The sequence below is a fragment of the Falco punctatus genome (assembly GCF_963210335.1).
Source record: "Falco punctatus genome assembly, chromosome: 6".
Classification (NCBI taxonomy): domain Eukaryota; kingdom Metazoa; phylum Chordata; class Aves; order Falconiformes; family Falconidae; genus Falco; species Falco punctatus.
This window is the reverse complement of record NC_137585.1, coordinates 9,930,036-9,948,735: the sequence shown is the minus strand read 5'-3', so window position 1 is coordinate 9,948,735 and position 18,700 is coordinate 9,930,036. Positions and strand designations below refer to the sequence as shown.

General features: G+C 42.3%; 1 protein-coding gene across 2 annotated transcripts in view; it reads right to left on the bottom strand.

Annotated features, from left to right (window-relative positions):
* Positions 1-5,142: 5,142 nt before the first annotated feature.
* The window catches only part of GALNT8 (polypeptide N-acetylgalactosaminyltransferase 8), a 51,580-nt gene continuing 38,022 nt past the window's right edge, over positions 5,143-18,700 (bottom strand). Inside the window, exons 11-12 of one of the 2 annotated variants that reach the window (XR_013928913.1) lie at positions 11,432-17,418; positions 5,143-10,185 (exon numbers count right to left, since the gene is read on the bottom strand). Coding sequence is in view for 1 of the 2 variants with exons in the window: in XM_080392138.1 (XP_080248264.1) it covers positions 17,254-17,418 (165 nt within the window). In the remaining variant the exon portion in view is untranslated. Of the gene's footprint in view, positions 17,419-18,700 lie in introns of both variants that reach the window. The other variant, XM_080392138.1, reaches the window with a different exon arrangement.

The window sequence follows — 18,700 nt, the reverse complement described above, 5'->3', positions numbered from 1 at the left end:
CTAAGTGGCGTTTGGAAAAGTTTAAGAACAACAAAACCCAACAAAACAAGAACCAACACAACTTCATGGAAAATGGAAAAAAGATTTCCGCATGGAAAAAGAAAACAACAAAAGCAACCCTGCCATCAATAAATTCTGAAGTTTGTCTAGATTTTGTGGAGCAAGCATGTCTCTTCAGTACCTACAGTAAGCCACAGTGCTGGAACTTAAGAAGTTTGCCAGCAAGTTCAGCCAGGTGCACTAAACCACAGGGATAAAAAAAAGCACTTCAACACCGAGCCCTTCTAATACTCAGCTGATCCCTCAGAAATCTGAAGATAAGCAGCAGCCGAGGCAGAGCAGTCCCAGGGTGGTTTAAAGTGATTAAACAGGAGCACAAACAGCAAGGGAGAAAAGAACATCTCTTAAATGAAAAGGATGGCTAGCAAGCTCCTGCTCTTCAGCAGGTCTGTGTTTTCTTGGAGGATGCTGGCGAGCCTGGGCAGTGTGGTGCCTGTCCCCACCTCGGGGTGGCACGGCAGGTTCGGCAACCCCATCCCCTGGGTGAAGTCCAGCTTCCAGAACTCAAAAGCCAGGCTCCTGGCACTGCAATTTCTATGAGTGGTTTGGTTTAGACTGTAAAACTTAAGTGGATAGTTGGCCTTATTACCTCTGCCCCACCAGAGGAAGCCTGGAGCTGGCTGTGACAGTGCCCTGCAGCCTGGGGTGCGGGGGTGGGGGGGGTTGGTGGGAGGTGGGCTGCTTCTGCCTGGTCTGGAGGGTGAAGAGCACCTCTAGTGCAAGCATGAACCTAGCCAGGTGCACAAGCAGGCTTCGTGAAAGCTTGCACAGTGAGAACTCACACCTGGCTGAGGAAGAGGAATTCACCGGGATGGGGGTGGTGGCTTTTACCTTTTTCCGTTTCAGTTCTGTAGGATGCTTCAGTTTTAACTCCATTGTGCTGCCTCTCATAAAGGAGGGTGTTGCATATGGCAGAGGTTCTTTGTCATCCAGTACCAACCTCCACCTGGAGAGTCTAAGACCAAAAATGGGTTCAAGGAACCATTTCTTCTCTCAGGCAGCACCAGTGAAGGATTGTATTAGATCATCCTGAAATTTAAAGCTTGCAGAAGCTCCTGCCCTCACTTTTCAACTATCAAGCTGCTTTGTAACTGTACACTGAAAATATGCAAAATCTGCCTAAATTGTGGTCTAGAAATATCTTCAGGCTGTGTTTAGAGTGCCAAGAGCTCTGGGTGACTACTCTCCGCTGCAAACACAGATGTAGATACTATCGTCTGGTACCTAACTCCTTGGTTTCCCATCAAGCACAGTAACCACATCATCACTCAATATATCACAGTGGTTTGATTCAAATTAAGCTTTTTCAAATGAAGAAAGCAACTGAGGTGGTACCTTTCCTTCCTGTAAGAACATACCCCCGTGGGGCAGATCAGTGCTGTCAAGGGAGAGGCCTGAGTAAAACGCAGTGGCTATGCAATATCACTGAGTACTTCTGTGGGAATTAAGATGAGCAGGGACTTCTGGAGGTCATCTAGGCCAATTCCCTAGGCCATAACTTCAAACTTGGATCAGGTTGCTCAAAACTTACCTAGTTTTGAAACTCCAAGGATAAAGATTTCACTGCCTCTTGGACCTTTGCCAACACTGAACCACTCTCATAGTGAAAATGTTTTCCATTACATCACATCAGAGAAGATGCAGGAGTTGTCATTACAAACCTGAAATTGCAGGCTCAGAACTTCTTACTTTCAACACAAGAAGATTGAGACTAGAGCTTTGCACAGCTGCATACCTGGACAGAAATCTAAAATAAGTAATATCTTCTCTAGTTTCACATCTATATTAAGACCCTCTCCTGCTGCAAATAAATACACTGGTTTCAGCCCGAAGACAGTATGCTAGGGTTTGCAGATAAAAAATTGTAAAAAACAAAATAATCAAAACTTCCTGATCACAATGCATAAGAAAGAAAGTGAACATCCACATGTAGTTTCCTTTGCTGACTACCTCCTAGCATCCAACTCAGACCAAGTAAAATCCCATCAGCTGTTCTTGGCCCTTAAGATAAACATGCTGTATTACTTCTACAGTTCCCTGTAACTTTAAAGTCCCCAGTGAGAAATATTATCAGAACTGATATGTTTTTGTTTAAACTCTGTATAATGTTAACAATACCCTCAGGAGAAAAGGCTTTGCCCATTTATAAGCAGGGAATGCAAGTATCCACACTGTAAAGCTAGACTACAAGAAACCAGCAGTTTCCTTGTTGAGCCTTCACTACCAGAAGGATAGATGTTCCTCTAGCAGAAAGAAGCAAATGGATATCTAATTTCAGCTGAGCATTAAGACAGCAACAAAGTCCCCCCAGTCACCTCTGCCTGGCGATGCATTAGATAACACTGGGGTGTGTGGTCAGTCACCAAGGCAAGCGGCTCCAGGCCCAGCAGGACCTGCAAGGGCACGTCGTGGTGGTTTGCATGGTGGGCACGCAGGAAGGGTGCAGCCAGCTCACCTGTGGAGCAATGGTACCCACCTGGCAGAAAGCCACAACCTCTCCAGGCTCTGCACCCACCGTGATGGACACAGCTGCCTGGACAGAGCTCCAGTGGGAGCACAAAGCCACCCGTGTGCCAGGCTGCAGGCTGTGCCCTGCTCTTACGCCCGCACGGGACAGCAGCAGGGAGTGCAGTGGTGGGAGTGCACCCAGGGACAGCAACTCCTCCGCTTTGTGACAGAGCGCCGGGAGGAGGAGAGTAGGCTGAGCAGCATCAGGGAGCGTGAGAGAGAGACAGACTGCTGGAATCACACCCTACCTTCCCTGAGACAGGCCCGACGGGACGCGTCATACGGAGGTTCCCTGTCCTCTCTCCACATGGCTGAACGTGGTGCCATAGGGAACAGGGGGCAACGGCGACAAGTCACTGCCCGGCGCAGCAGGGTGCTCTACACCTGGCTCTCATACAGGTCTCTCCCTTGCACTGACTGCTTGACCCTCTTTAATCAGGGGGCAGCTACAGCAGAACTTCACCCAGCCTTGGGTCAAGGGCAGCTACCCAAGCTTGTTAGAAGCTGCTAGAACTTCTAACAAAACCGGTTTTCCTTATGTGCCTGCAGAATAGTCTGATGCAATGAAATTTGTATTTTCTGCTGGAAAACTGTTCTGCTAACACACATCATCAGCCAAAGATACTGTGGGTCATTGATAAAACGTGTAACCTGAGAACTGCCTTTTGAGGTTTTTTTGTTTCATATGGCTGATAATACTAACTTCAAAGCTGTCAATAACATAGGGAACCATCCAGGGAAATAAAAGACAAACTCCCAGGTTACCCAATAATTTAGGCAATGCAAAACTGCCATAGATGCAAAGCAGCAGTGCCCCTGTTTCCTTAAGTCTTGCAAATATTTAAGTGTTTTTCTTTGTGTTTACTAGAACCACACCGGGCCAACCTGTTTGAACTGTTGCTTTGCATTCACCTAAACTTACAGTGACCTTCAAACATTATGTCCCCTTTGGGACTCTACCAGTTAGCTGACGAGAGTCCCCACTCTGACAATTCACCCTATACGTACTTGTGGCACCTGTTAATGCTAAGGAATGGAATTGCCTTCTTTTCCCATGGGATCTTTCACCACTGAGAGCTGGCTTGAGGGTGTTCATTCAGCCGTGCAGCACCCATTTGAGAGCACACAGCTTTTCACTATCTCCCTCCAGTGGCAGTGGCAGCTGATCTCAGAGCAAGGCGGAGTGGGTGGCAGCGGTACGGCACAGGGGACGGTTGTGTTAATAACAGAAACAAGGGAGAGCTTTTTAAAGGATAAGCTAAGTGAAGTCTCTAGGGAGCGGATTTCTTCATGGCAGTTTGTCACAACCCAAAATCCCCCAGCTGGAAAATGTTGCTCTTCTGTGTGGCATTTTTCATTTCAAAATTAAACATTTCAGTGACACAGGCTGTATCCTGAGCCTTACTCAGCTCTGAAGTGCCTCACATGCTCAAGCGTAGCACAGAGTTTCTGTACCATGAAGAACTGATCCAAAACCTCCTAGGGCTGCAGCTGTGGAGAGTTGCCAGTAAGAAATTAAGGAACCTTCTGCCTTTCCTCTTGAGACAGACCTCAAAGTTTGCCCTAGAGCCATGGGCTGCTGGAACCAGAGGGCTCCAAGCCTTGCGGCTGTGCGGAAGTGAAGCCAACTTCTGCTTGTGTTTTTGCAGAAGTTTTCTGAAAGCAACATGCCATTGGACACTGTATTTTCAAAGCCAATATTTTTCTGTGAAAGCACGGTTCCTTGGAAAATACTAAGGCAGCTTTCTTCCTGCTATTTCTTCTACAGAGAAAGGTCAACCTTCCACCCCTCAAGAAACTCTAGCCACCTGGCACAGGACTGACTGACAAGAATGCTGCAGGCTCAAGTATTTACACGGGTACAAACTAATTTTGCAAAAATCAATAATTCCTTCTAAGGTTTCTCAACCCTATTGACAATCAATTGTAATGTCCTTGCTTGTGGACTCCATAGGCATTTCATTCAACCTAGCAGAAACAAGCTCTCCTTAGACTCCCAAACTGGCTCAGGTAGATGCAAATTTGTACATTCCCCAGCCTCCCTGCTCCTGTAATATTACTTTCAAAGCCGATGACTACCCAAAATTCCCACTTTAAATGAAGCCAAACCTTTTCCTGCCCTTTTTCTTCTTAAGGACTTATGTACCTTTTCAGCTTTCTTACAGACAGTGTCTTGCGTAAAACTGTTTCTTCAGGTGAAGAGGGTAAGGCGATCCCGTTTGTTTTTTTCTCATTGTCAGAAATATCTGGAGTTGAAACCAGAAACTGTCACTCCCAGAAGGACTGCTTATTTGGCTGTGATATAGAAGAGCAATATCAGTAGCTTGTTAAACAGGCTTTTTCAGAAAGACTGGGAAATCAATCTAAAAATTGGGTGAAGAACTAGAATTATAGAAATGAGATTAAATAAATAAAGTATAAGACTGTATATGTAGAGATCAACAAGAATTTTTCCTCTCTACTTGTGTTCATGGACTGGAAAACAATGAAGTTGAGGACTCCATGTACTGCTTGAATACAGAATGATTACGAGATATTAATAGGACAAGACTATGAAAGCAGTTAAGAAATTGCTACATTTGATTAAAAACATAGTAGGAAGCAAGTGAAGTCTTTATTCAGTCTACAGTGTAGATTAACATGGTCCTCTCTAATGTGCAAATAGGTATTATGTGTGCGACATTTAGTTAGCATTCTACGCAGTACAGCACTTTGAACATGAAAGGCAAGAAATTTTGTGAGCGCTGCCACCCGTCTCAGTTGACCAACAATGCCTACACATTGTGTACACACATAGTAGTACCTGCAGACAGACACATCCTAGATCAGCATAATGCTGATATTATATTACTTGTACAAGTGTATTGTGGAATATCAGAGAGGAAGCACAAATATAATAGGACATTGTTTCCAGAAGCAGGTTTTCTGTGAACTTGAACAATTATTTTTTTGACTAGAAAACACAAAGGCTAATTTTCACAGGAACATAAAGAACCCAAAGGACTGAGAAGAACATTCAAGAAGCAATGGGAGTTCCCCAGGAGGAACTAAAACCCCACTTATTGTAGAGAGGCTGCCAAGGCTTGTCCAGTTCTCAGAATATTGCCTGCCCTGCTCTTCCCTGTGAGCACCAGCAATAGTGCCGAGGGAGACCTGAAGCATATCAAGCGTGACCACATGGTCCAGGTGGTGTTCCCCTTGATCCTGCCAGTGAGATGGAAGGGCTTGAGGTGGAGTAGATAGATCCTGCAGGTCAGCAGTTTGTGCAGCTGGAGTTGGCAACAAGGTTTTGGTTTCCATGACCATGGGACCATCTCTGAAGATCAACGATACCTTGTAAGGGACAAAACCCATGTGACCAAGTGGGGCAAAATGATCTTTGCCAACAGACCATTTAACTTGATAAGAGCAGCTGTAAAGAATGATGAAGGAGGGAGAAAGTGACAGCAATCAAGTAGCAGAAGGGGTTAGAAAGAAAAGAGTCTGGGATGATGAGAACAGAAGGGACCTTGTAACGTCTCCATTAATGACCTGGATGGTGAGAAAGAGTGCACCCTCACCAAGTTTGTAGATAATACAGAACTGGGAGAGGATGATATATCAGATGGTTGCACTGCCATTCAAAGGGACATGTGAAGGCAGGAAAACTAGACAGAGAGGAACTTCATGAAGCTGAACAAAGGGAAATGAAAAATGCTGCTCCTGGGGAGGGTAACTCCATGCACCAACACACACTGTGGGTGGACTGGCTGGACAGTAGATTTGCAGAGGAGCATTCTGGAGTTCATGATGGACAGCGGGTTGACCATGAAGCCAGCAATGTGCCCTTGCAGCAGAGAAAGCCAACAACAACTTGTGCTACATTAGGAAGAATATTGCGGGCAATTTGAGGTAGGTCACATCCTTCCTCTCTGCTCACCACTGGTGTAAGGATCCTGACCAGAAGAACACTGTACATGAAGGAGTTAGTGATCCATGTACCAGTTAACCTGAGCAGATGAGTGTCTGTGCTGTGCCGCACGTGCAGTGTGGCCTTCAGGCCATGTCATGCTGCACAAACCCCTTGGCCTCAGGATGAGCTCAGCCAGCTCATGGTAACAGAGAAGCCTGAAGGCAGTTTCCACTTCGCACTGGTGATTGCCCACCTGCCTGGCCATGCCTTTATCTAAATGTATGGCAAGAAGTTCTTGAGCAAATGTCTCTTTTGTCTGGCAGTAGAAATGCGGAATAGAGTTGTCTTCTTTCAAGAAAATCCTACAGTGACTCAAAAGAGCAAAACGGGCTTACCCTTTCCGTGGATGGGGTTTCCATGCCATACTGATTGGAAGCCCATTTGATGCTGTGTAACTTGTGGTTCCCTGCATCTGAAGGGACCTAAGGTTGCCTATACTTTCTTTACAGCATTAGCTCTAACAAATAGTATTGTAAATGATACTTTATGTAGAGTCTGACTGCCTTTCTTACTGGGATCACAAAAAAGAAGCACCTCCTGCTGCAGAACAACTGGTGAAGACATAGCTGCAGTGCTGTGCTCTGTGCTCCCCTGTACAAGAGAGGAATAGACATAGTAGAGCAAGTCGAGCACAGCGCCAGAAAGGTGGTTAAGGGACAGCCTGGAGAAAGGAAGACTTGGGCTGTGTTGTCTCATTGCTGTGCACAAATACATGATGGGAGGGTGTAAAGAAGAAGGAGCCAGACTCTTCTGAGTAGTGGCATGTGACTGGACAAGAGGCCATGGGATCAAATTGAAATACAATTATATCAGAAGATAAGAAAAAACTTTTTTACTATGAGGGTGGAGAAACACTGGAATAGGTTGCCTAGAGAGTTTGTAGAGTCTCCATCCCCAGAAATATTCAAAACCCAACTGGACACAGTCCTGGCCAAACTGCTGTAGATGAAGCTGCTTTGAGAAAGAGACTTGGACTGGGCAATCTCCAAAGGTCACTTGCAACCGCAACCATTCTGTGATCCTGTGAACTCCCTGCTGGTGATGTGGCAGCATAAAGCAAGGCAAGAAAGAAAAGGGTGTGATCCTATCAAGGTCACAGAGCTTCTGGTGAAGTACAGAGCTCACCTCAACCACACTGTCCATGAAATATCTGCCAGTGAACTCAGGTCGTTCTGGGGATACAACCTGGAAATGGATGGAAAGGCCAAGCAGTCTCAATGTTTCCTTTCTGGAAAGGACTGTCATGGTTTAACCTTGGCCAGCCACCAAGCACCACGGGCACTTGCTCACTCCCCCTCGCCCAGGGGGATGGTGAGGAGAATCGGAAAGGAATGTAAAACTCCAGGGTTGAGATAAGAACAGTTTAACAGGTAAAGCAAAAGCCGTGCACGCAAGCAAAGCAAAGCAAGGAATTCATTCACCAATTCCCATGGGCAGGCAGGTTCAGCCATCCCCAGGAAAGCCGGGCTCCGTCACATGTAACGGTTACTTGGGAAGACAAACACCATAATGCCAGATGTCCCCCCTCCCTTCCTTCTTCTTCCCCCAGTTTATATACTCAGCATGACATCATACGGTATGGAATATCCCTTTGGCTAGCTTGGGTCACCTGTCCTGGCTGTGTCCCCTCCCAATTTCTCGTGCCTCTCCAGCCTCTCACTGGCAGGGCCCGAGAAACTGAAAAGTCCTTGATTTAGTGTAAACATCACCCAGCAACAACTACAACCAACATTGTCCTGTCTACACTGTTCTCACACCAAATCCAAACCACAGCACTGCACCAGCTACTGAGAAGAAAATTAATTCTATCCCAGCCGAAACCAGGACAATAGGCCACACTTCAGATGCCCCTTAGTGCATCACAAGACCAGGATGGTTTGAACATTCAGGGAACGGAGGTCTTTAGAAAGCTGCTGGGGATACCGTCAGGGAACGATGCAGGAACAAGCCATGGCCCATTGCATGATGAGAGCAACATCAAAGCGCTTACAGAGATCAAGAACAGCAAAAGAAACCAGGTGCTTTTCTGTATCAGCAGGCACCCTAGAGCAGCATAGAGCATAACTTGGGACAGTGTCTGGGTAGACAAGTCAAAGACTGAAAGATGAAAAGAGCAGTTGCTGAAACAAACCTATAAAATAAATATCTACAAGGAGGTATTTAAAGCTCTGAAAGGATTTAAGGATTAAGTGGCTGCGCTTTTAATGAAAGCAGGTAAATCTCATTAAAACTAGTGGCACTGAAATAGAACAGGGAATATTAAACACTGTACTTAACCTCTTGGCAAGGTGAACCATGCCCTGGAATCCAGTGATTAAGAGCTACATTTTAACTAGCAACTACAGTGTAAAGTTTTACCTTGGTTTTCCTGGAATAATTTTAAAAGATCTCATTAAATAGTCCTATTTCTTCAGCTGTCTGAACGGAACGGTTTAACTACATCAGGAATAATTAATTGTATGAATCACGACAGCAACTGCCCAAAGGTCCAGCAAATGTCTAGCAAGTATTACAAACCAAAGGTGTGTAAAGTCATGGAAATACCTCCCACTTCTTCCTCTACAGAGCTACACAGAGCTACACTCATACTTCATACACAGTGAAGAGGTGTCACTGCCTCTTTCCCACGCCAGACAGGCACAATCAGCAGCTTTTGTGACCTGCAAGCTAGCCGTGGTTGGCATACTGGCAGGAGGTGAAGGGTTGTGGCATTACACCACTGCCAACTGTAGCTTGAGTTCCCTGCATTGGTCAAAGCCCTGGCTCAAGCTTTCTTCCCATCCACCAAAAAAAACAGCCCCTCACCCCATCAGAGGTCTCAACTTGCATGTTGGAGTCTCGTGAGTCACACCAGAAGAAAGAAGACCCACCAAAGGCAGACCATGGAAAGGGGGTTTTGTTACAGTATCCCAGTGCCTATCAGTGCCTACAGTAACAGAACTACTGGCAGGGGGCAAAATGTTGAGAAGCTGAAGGTTAAGCCCTGAGTTTCAAAAATTCAGGCCCCAAAGAGAGGCAAGCCTTGAGTCTAGCTTTGGCAAGTCAAGACTCTCTGAAGGTTATACGTATCTGAACTCATTTTCCTTCTGGTTTCTGAATGTTTAGTTCACAGTAGCATAATCCTTTCCAGCATTTCACCTCACTTCTTTACTTGAACAAAAGTTTGTAATTCTATTGCAAGGTCTGGTATTAGCCACAGAGCTGGGAAGAACAGCAACTATCGCAGGATTCCTAATACGATCAAGAGAGCTGGTCCAACACGCATTGACTTCCCTTAGTGTCTGCCCCCGTCTGTGGGCAGACTGAACTGAAAAGTCTGTTCAGAAAAATTTTAACTTTTTTTTCAGTTAAATCCACATGGCTGAAATATAAATGTAAGTTTGAAAAAAGCTGTCTAAAAGTGGGAGTGCTGGACACAAATTTGCATCAGAAATCAAATAAATATTGTGCAATAAAAGAAAGAAAATGCATCAAAGACGCAGCAAATGTTTCGGAGTAAATTCTTCAGGAAAGAAGACTTACAGATACATAGTCCACACGCAGGTTCGTGCAGGCATCTACATGCCCCATCACTCTTTTCAATTGCTTCTGGATCCATAGACAGCCCCAGCGTAGTCTGATACAAGTTTAAAGGTTTCCAGAATAATTAAGTTCATGCATCCTTCCTGAAAATATTCAAGAAGAAAAGGGCTTTGTCAGGATACTCAGTAAGAAAACAGATTCCATAATCTTTAAACATTAAAAAGAGAAAAGGACAGTTTCTGTTTCTTTCCTTAAGTTTATACCTCTAAACACGGTGGTTACTAACAGGCAGTGTGCTTACATTGTCCTGACCCAGAGTCATAACTATAAATAACATTAGAAGTCAATGTCAAAATGCATAAAACCCCACATAAATATGTTCTTTAACACACAAAATCCTAACTTGGAAGAAACAAGCAACGATTGATCAAATTGTCAGCTTGTGGAATCAACTTTCAATTTGAATACCTCCTTTATTAACATGTCATTTAATTGTCCTACCCCTCAACAAACTGTGTAGACTACATGTCGAGTATCTCCACCTTGCGTTATATTCTTTTAATAATTCTGTTCATTCTGTATAACTTTGTACTTACATCACAATTATCATTTATGCTTATGCTTACTGTATTGCTCTAGCAAGTCAAAAGAATTTTCTTTCACAAAAGATGAGATGATGTCAAAAAATGTTAATAGTGTAATATCATCCTGGTTAGAGTGAATAAGCATGTCAGAACCTTCACTACCTTGTTACTTGAGTAGCTATAAAAACACATGCTTTGTATGTCACTGGAATTTCATGCCATCTCATCCTAGTCTAATAAAAATTGTCAAAGTTTTCAAACTAAATAAATATCATCACATCCCTCTAAGCTCTATTTTCCCATTTTTATATAGCTAAATTTGTGTATATATTTTTCCCATTTATATATAAATTTTCCCATTTTTATATAATAAACACAGAAAATTAAACCTCATGTCATCTTCAGCAACTAGAAAGAGCTGATTACGTTTCTCACAGAACAACTGCTTTTCCTTTTTAAAGCATCTAAGAGGTCTAGGAATAATTATGTGGAAAAAAGAATGGGGTAAAGGATGAAAGGATTAAGAGACAGATAACCAGTCCACTTGATAAAATTAATCTTAAAGGTATTTTTGTAGACATTGGTTGCTGAAGCCAGTAGCTAAAATATTTAGCAATTAGCTCAGTGCTACTATGGAATTTGATACGAATAATGGTTTTAAAACCTCCTTAGGAAACATTTTTGTTAAAAACTCAAACATTATATAGTTTTGTCTGTATAGCAAGATAAAATGCCATCACAGAGAGTATTGAACCAACCAGTAACTTGTCACAGAAGATAATATTGTTTGTTGGATGAATCTTACCCAAGGCAGCAGAAGTGGAATTCTAGCATGAGTTCAGGAGGGATGAACGATAATAAATACCTAGGAAATAGAGGCATCATTGAAATTATAGTCTGCCATTTATTGTACCACACTTAAGCAAACTTCAATTATATTCCGCAAGGTAATACCGTATTTTACACTTGGGCTGGCTGGAAAATCTTTGTCAAAGGTGTTGGTTTTCTTGGGTTTTTTTGTTGTTGTTTGTTGTTTTTTTTTAAAAAAAAAAACACCTGCTGATCTGAATTTATACTGAAATAAGTAGACTTCTTGCAGTCAGCCATTATTGTCTTGGTTTTTGGAATAAAAACAGAAGAAAATTCCAGCAAATTGAAAATGCCTGACTTGATATATTACCACAAAATGTTTCAGTTTTATTTTGAACTTGTTTTAATAGTTTAATTTTGATTTATGTTAAATTTAGAGTGAACTATTTTGAACGATTGACACAATCTTTTTCAAAACTCTTTTGCAGAAAATCTTTAAATGCCAAGCTTGTAACAATTCTTTTTGTCATTTTTACCTTCCAGTTCTCCTCTCAAGTTGAAAAAATACCTAAAGTTTCTAAGTGAAGAATAACCGTTTTCTGCCCACTACCAATTGTGTCTAAGGCAGCTATAATTAATTAGAAGCAGCCTAGGTATGGCAGAAAGGACAGACAATCTTCTCTAGTTTGTCCACTACTTCTGTCTGGCAGTATTTCTTGTTTTCACTCTTGCTGAATATTATTTTCTATTTTTTTTTCCTCCCTCAATATTCTTAATGGTTTCTAAAAAAAAATGGTGTTATCCCAGATTTAATTAAAAGCATAAAAACAGAGAGGACCCTCAAGTGAAAGTAGACCATTATTGAGTAATGAAGTACCACAATTAAAGCATAAAAAGCCTGAGAAAACTTAGCACAGATATGCATTTCTATGTATTCCAGCATACTGATGTATAAATAAATAAAAAACAGGCAGCTCTACCCTGGAACTCACACAATGAAATTTCCTCTTTGCTTATAGCACAGCAGTATGTGTGTGCCACCATCACCTTGTTCTCAAGGCTTTTTCCTTGAAAGCCCAAAGGCATGCTTTTAATTGGGGGGTGTTAACCACAGATATTTAATAAACAGTGATTACTTGAGCTTTAATCTGTTCTACAGGTTTTTCTAAAAGTAACTTACACCTTCAGGGAGAAAATCAACCCTCATGTTGATTTTCTAAGTTGTAACTAGAAGAATTTTTTTCCCTCCTCAAGAGCCACAAGCCCTGTCACAGTGTGACATAGGTAACAAACTGTGAATCTAATTAAGTGTGTAATTATACAGCGGATTGCAGCACAGTATGCTATTACTTATATCAACTGACTCACATGCCAGAAGCATAGCAGTCCCAGAAATATGGCACTTGATGCAGACTGAGCTGAACACATTAAGGACCATTTCCAGTGGGGGTGAAGAATGAGCCAGGCTCACTTCATCCAGGCAATGGCATGTGCACACATCCCACAAAAAAGACAGCAGACACACAGAAATTCGAAGGCTAAAGGAGATGCAGAAGCAGACTTGGGCAACCCTGTGATGTGGAAGCTACCACGCAGTTTTCTTGTGTCATAGGTTTGTACGTATTTGTCTCAGTGGTTTTTGGATGTGGCTGTCAGTGTAGAGCCTTCTATGTTCTATGCATGCTGCATCTCTTTTCCCTGAAATATGGCGAATCGACTAATACCTTTCCAAAGTTGTCTAAGACAGGTATTTCCCCTTTATCAAACTCCTTTTTCTCAAAAAAGTAGTGTTTTTGTGACGTGTGCTATTTACTACACCATGCTGTTCCTAGATTTGAATACTAACGCTTGCATAAATAACAACTACAGTGAGAATTTCTGTTAAATAATCCACAAAAAACTGACCTACATTTGCAAATCTCCTTTGAACCACTGTAACAGAAGTACACGTGGTATTAAAAGCAAACGGCTGTCATGATACTGAAATCAGAGCTGTGTGTTTCTACCACAGTAGGGCTCAAGTAATCGTGGTTTTGCTTTAAAGCTGCTGCCATTGTCATTGTTGCTTGGGGCACTTGGCAGCAGATGGCACATTTCTGGGGAATTCTGCAGGCAAACAGACACGCTGTAAGGTACCAATTTGCCTTGTCTGGGAGGAGAGTTTGGGAGTACTAGGGACTGCAAGTAAATTCACAGGGAACAGATGGAAAACCATGCTTGGAAGTACCAGCGAGTCTCCCAAAAATCAGAAAAGACTAGCTTGAAATCTAATCTGAGATTACAAACATGACTGATAGCTACCATAGCTGAGTAGACAGAATTTACCAGTATCGGGGAGTTACAAACCAGTTGCTGAAATCCCATTTGCTTCAGGGAATTAAGCTGAAGGCTGAAGCACTGTCAGTACATGGTTCCAAGCTTGAAGCTCCATGCAAAGCCCCAGTGCCACGCTTCCCAGGCATGAGGGGCAGGACACGGCCCTGATCGACCCTGTGTGATTGATGGACCCTCTACTGGCTGGGAATCCTCAGGCTTGCGTAGTTCACTAGGTGGCTGACTGAGCAGCTCTGCCTTCTAGTCCTCAGTGCTGGCAACTAACTGTCAAACTGGTGAGTGTCCTCACCTCTCCTGGATCTCTCAGCAGAAGGGAAAAAGGCTCCCAGTCTGCTGAATATTTCAAATAACATGCATTTATAGGTTATGTAGCAGAAAAACAAAACAAAACAAAACCCACGCTGTGCTGGAAGATGTGTGCAGGAAAACAGGTACATTGTTGCTTAAATAAGATGAATAAAGCTCACGAATATCAAATCAAACCAGAGAACAAAGTGAGTTACTTGTGTCTGGTGTGGGAATGGAAAAATTGTGCTGTTACGGGGACAGACGTAATGGCAAACAGGTGAAACCAGTAGTAAATCATCTAACTTCATGAAAATAATTATTTTTCTGCCAAATTTTCCTGTCCCTAATAAGCTGCTCTTGCTTTCAACACAGGACAGATAAATTTTAAATGATCATTTGGTTAAAGGTTCCCACTGGTCCTGACTGGATTGCTCTCAATGCAAGTGGAGTGCGATACACCACTTGAATACATATGGTTAAAGCTTCAGAAGGGTTAGTTTCACAAAGAGGGAGGAAAATGAGGCAGTAAATTTACATTTAGAGAAGTCAGGCAAGAAAATGTGAATGAAAGCAGATGGGGGGGGGATATTATCTTAATAATTATCACAGTTCAATCAGACATGATTTTATCAGAACTAAACAAATCCCCCTCTGACAGATGAAATGATTCTGTCTCTTCTCAGATTTAGTTTCCCCTTAAAGAGATTGACAATTAATAGTGCCTTAAATAGTTTTTCTCTCCGAACTGGCTATTTACCCCATTTCAATAGACACCAAAGGAAAAAAAAATCTTTTTTCCTCTCCTAATTCTTCCTCTCAGGGTGGATTCCTGTTGCACACGCAGCAAAGCCAAGCTTGCTTGAGCACAGAACCAAGGAGTTAGGGCAAAAGCCCTAACTTTTCTGCAGAGGCCCCTAGGGCCTATCTACACCGTAGCATGTACCTTGGTCCTTTGGGTTTGTATTAGCTCCAAATTAAGGTCCCATTCCTTTGCAGTTTTTTATGCAGCTCCATTAAAACTCCTGCCCATTATGTTGTTCACTACCTGTCTTCAGCGCATGATGCTGTGGTACTCTCGTCATTTTGCAGAAGCTGAGGTGATTTTCTGCATTTCTGAAAGTTTGGCTAGTTATTAGTTTTCAGGTCAAGAAGAGATCCCTTTTTATGCTGTGCTGCAGCCACAGCTGCCTTCTCATGACACACCATGGCAGCAGAGTCCTACCTCTACTGCTGACTTGCTGAGGAATCACACATCAGTGGCTTCATCATGCAGTGAATTTCCAAGTCCAAAAGGATTACTAGTGAGAGCAATATATTACTACTGTAGCACCAAAAACATTGAGTTGTTATTTATATCTCATCAAGCATCACCAAAAAGCGCTATCTTGAAAATTGAGTTTTTCTGTTACGGCTACTATCTTTCCTCATTACAGAATTAGCCAAAAAGTCATATTTGTGGAGGGGTTTCAGGAAATTTTAAAAATTCGTAGTTGAGATGAATCAAAACATTTTTTTGACCCCTGTCTATAACTAGAGGCCATTCTGGAATATTTTGATCTTTTCCAAACTCTTAAATTCAAAACAAAATTGTTCAAATGTCCATTATGTTCTATTGAAGTGGCATATTAAGATGGAAAAATTATTACATAAACACTTTTTATTTATCATCACCAGTAGGCCAGATTATAATTTCATTTGTACTGGCAAAATTCTCACTGTCTTCATTGTGCTTGCCAAAATGTTAGTCCTTTGACTGTTGTAAGACATACTGTTGAAGACAGAAAAAAACCAGAGCACATATTCCCCTTTCTTCAATGTTTTTGGCTTTGACCCAGGACATGGGAATAAAAATCAACTTTAGAAATTTAAATCCAACCTGGTTAAAATGTGCCATTTATAAGATACAGTTTCCAGAAAAGAAAAATTCAGACCCCAAGGACTGTCTTTAGTCAGTCCAATTCGAATAGTCCAATTCAGCCTGAGATAAACTCTGTGTACAAGAGAAAGTCTGACCCACTTTCATTTCTTGTGAATTTTCATATCTAACAAGGACTGTCCTTTCAGAAGAGCTTGTCCAATTCCAGTCCTGAATATCAGGGCCAGATTGTTCACATCAAGTTTACAGAGAAATTACAAAGGAAACCACAAATCACATTGGATTATGTTCAAACAAATATTCAGACAAACCCTGAATACACTTTCTATTCAGATAAAATGCTTGGCACCCTTTTGATAACAAAATGACTTTGGGCTGGAAGTCTATATGGTTTCAATGAGTTTATTTTAAAGGAGTTCTCTTTAACAAATAAGCATATATCCTGGGAGTGGTTTCTCTAAGTAGGACAGCCAGTTCCACCTAACCATGATTCTGCAATAATTCGTATTGCATCTGCCTGGAAGTTGCCTCCCATTAACAACTCATGCTGTATTTTACTGTTTCTTTGACAGACATATGCTACTGCATTGGCCTCGTATTGGTTTGTGGAAACTGTTGAGTTGAATCCCTTTGTTTCCAAGGGCTTGACTGCATCCTATCTGTGCTGGCAGCTGGCTGGCACAAATGAACTTCACATAGGTAAACATAAAATAGCCTTAGTGTGGCACACTGCTGAATCTAATAAACTTTACTGAGAAACTGAATCATGTCCAGGCAAATTATAGGGGCAGAAGAACAAGGATGTATTTCATTTCACCCACTAGCATAAGTGCATCTTGGCAAGAAGTTTTGCATTATCCATATGACACAAGGCAAATAGTCAAATTCAGCCTGAGATAAAGTCTGTGTACAAGAGAAAGTCAGACCCACTTTCATTTGTTGTGAATTTTCATATCTAACCAACATGCCAAAGTTAGAAAGTTAGAGACCTTACACCGGTCTTTCATTAATGAACAGAGAAAGGCACTTCAAAAGGAAGTTCATAAGGAACTCCGGTGGGCTGAGACACTCTTAGATGTAACTGCTTCTCTCTGGTGATACTAAAAGACAGCAAAGACAATTCCTCTCCTAACTGAGGAAACTCAGTGGGGGTGATGCCCCTAAGAATGCAAGTTTGTGTGAGTTGGTCATAACTCTTGCAATAACTACTACATTGTAAAATCCCATGTAAACAAACTCCTGAGATAACCGCTTTCAGGGCTGCATTATGAATGTAGCAATTTTCAAGGAAAAATCTCCTCTAGTCAATGCTTTGAGTGCTATGTCTTCTGTTCCCGGTCTTCCGTCTTTCCCCAGTCCTTAACTGTGTGTTGGATATTCCACCTTTGTCCTGTGCAGGTCCGCATTACGAGTCTGTATGAAACTGGATTGTCTGCTGTGATTTCAAGGCATCTTTTAGTGCCCCTGTTGATTACAGCTGATCCCTACAAAAGGAAAAGCAATATGAGAGAAGCTGAGGGCTTATAAACTTAGTGCTCAGTCAGGAAGAAATCTTCTTGGCCTCTATGGATGTGTCTGAGAAACACTAGTAGGTCAATGACCTGAAAGAAAAATCTTGCATTTTCCTCAGGCTAATGACACACGACAGCTTATGGAACTCTCCAAGGCATATAAAATATATTTCGGGGTTTAGTTTGTGTCTGCTTTTTGGAGTTTGGGGCAGGAGGGGTGGATGCTTTTTGTGGGTTTGAGTTTTCTTGAAGATCAAAAAATCATTTTAGTAAATTTTAATACCGTATCCTGTTTTGAAAGAAGAGAGCTAATAACAGGTAGGAGTATTCATGTCTTATCTCTAAGTCAATATTTCAGTACCAGCTATTGTGAATGAGGTGGGGTGTGTTTAAGTCAATTTATCATGATGGAAATGAGGATTTTCCTAAAGGGTTGGGCTCCAGAACAAACAGAATCTTACTCAGCTGCTTCAGACAGCTAGTTGTTTCACTATGATAATGCTTGATGTGAATAAGGAACTGAAGGTTTACTTTTAAGGTGGGTCTAAACCTTCCAGAAACATACCTGCACCTTTTTCTAAGGTTTGTGGTTACAGACCAGACTAAAGATAAAGGAAAGCCTGTGTCAGCAGAATTTCTGGAGGCCATGCAGGTTTATACTATTTGGTGCTTGTCACAGAAGCCCTTTTACTAGTTCAACTCCTCTATTCTCTGCCACTCTCTCACAAGGTTTGTCTCCTGCTTCGTTTTTCACTGAGAGAAGGATACAGTAAACAGGCCCATACCTTACATGTAAAAATAATTAGTTATTAATTACAGAAAGCTAATGAGGTTTGAACTGCTGTACAGAGAGGGGAGAAGCTGCACGGCTTCCTTTCCCACCTCTCCCTCCATCATTATCACTGCTGCCTGTTTAATCTGCCCCAGCAACATGGCAGTTATCTGTCTTAGACTATCCGACTAAGCTAGCGTTACCATATGCTGTATTCAGAGGTGCTGAACAGAGAACAGGAAAGTATCACTTGAGATCTTAAGCATGTCAGCATCAGCTGGCATAAATTCTGCACAAATGGAGATGAGTGAACATGGCACAAAGCTCTAATCGCCAGCTGTGACCTGAGCTTTGAAAGGATGGACCTAACCTGATCTCCAACAAGGTTTTCCATGCTCAGATGCTTTACCAAACAGTGAGCAGCATGAGGCATCAACCAGCTTTCTCCCTAAGTACAACAAGTCCCATGAGAAGGCTGGGGAG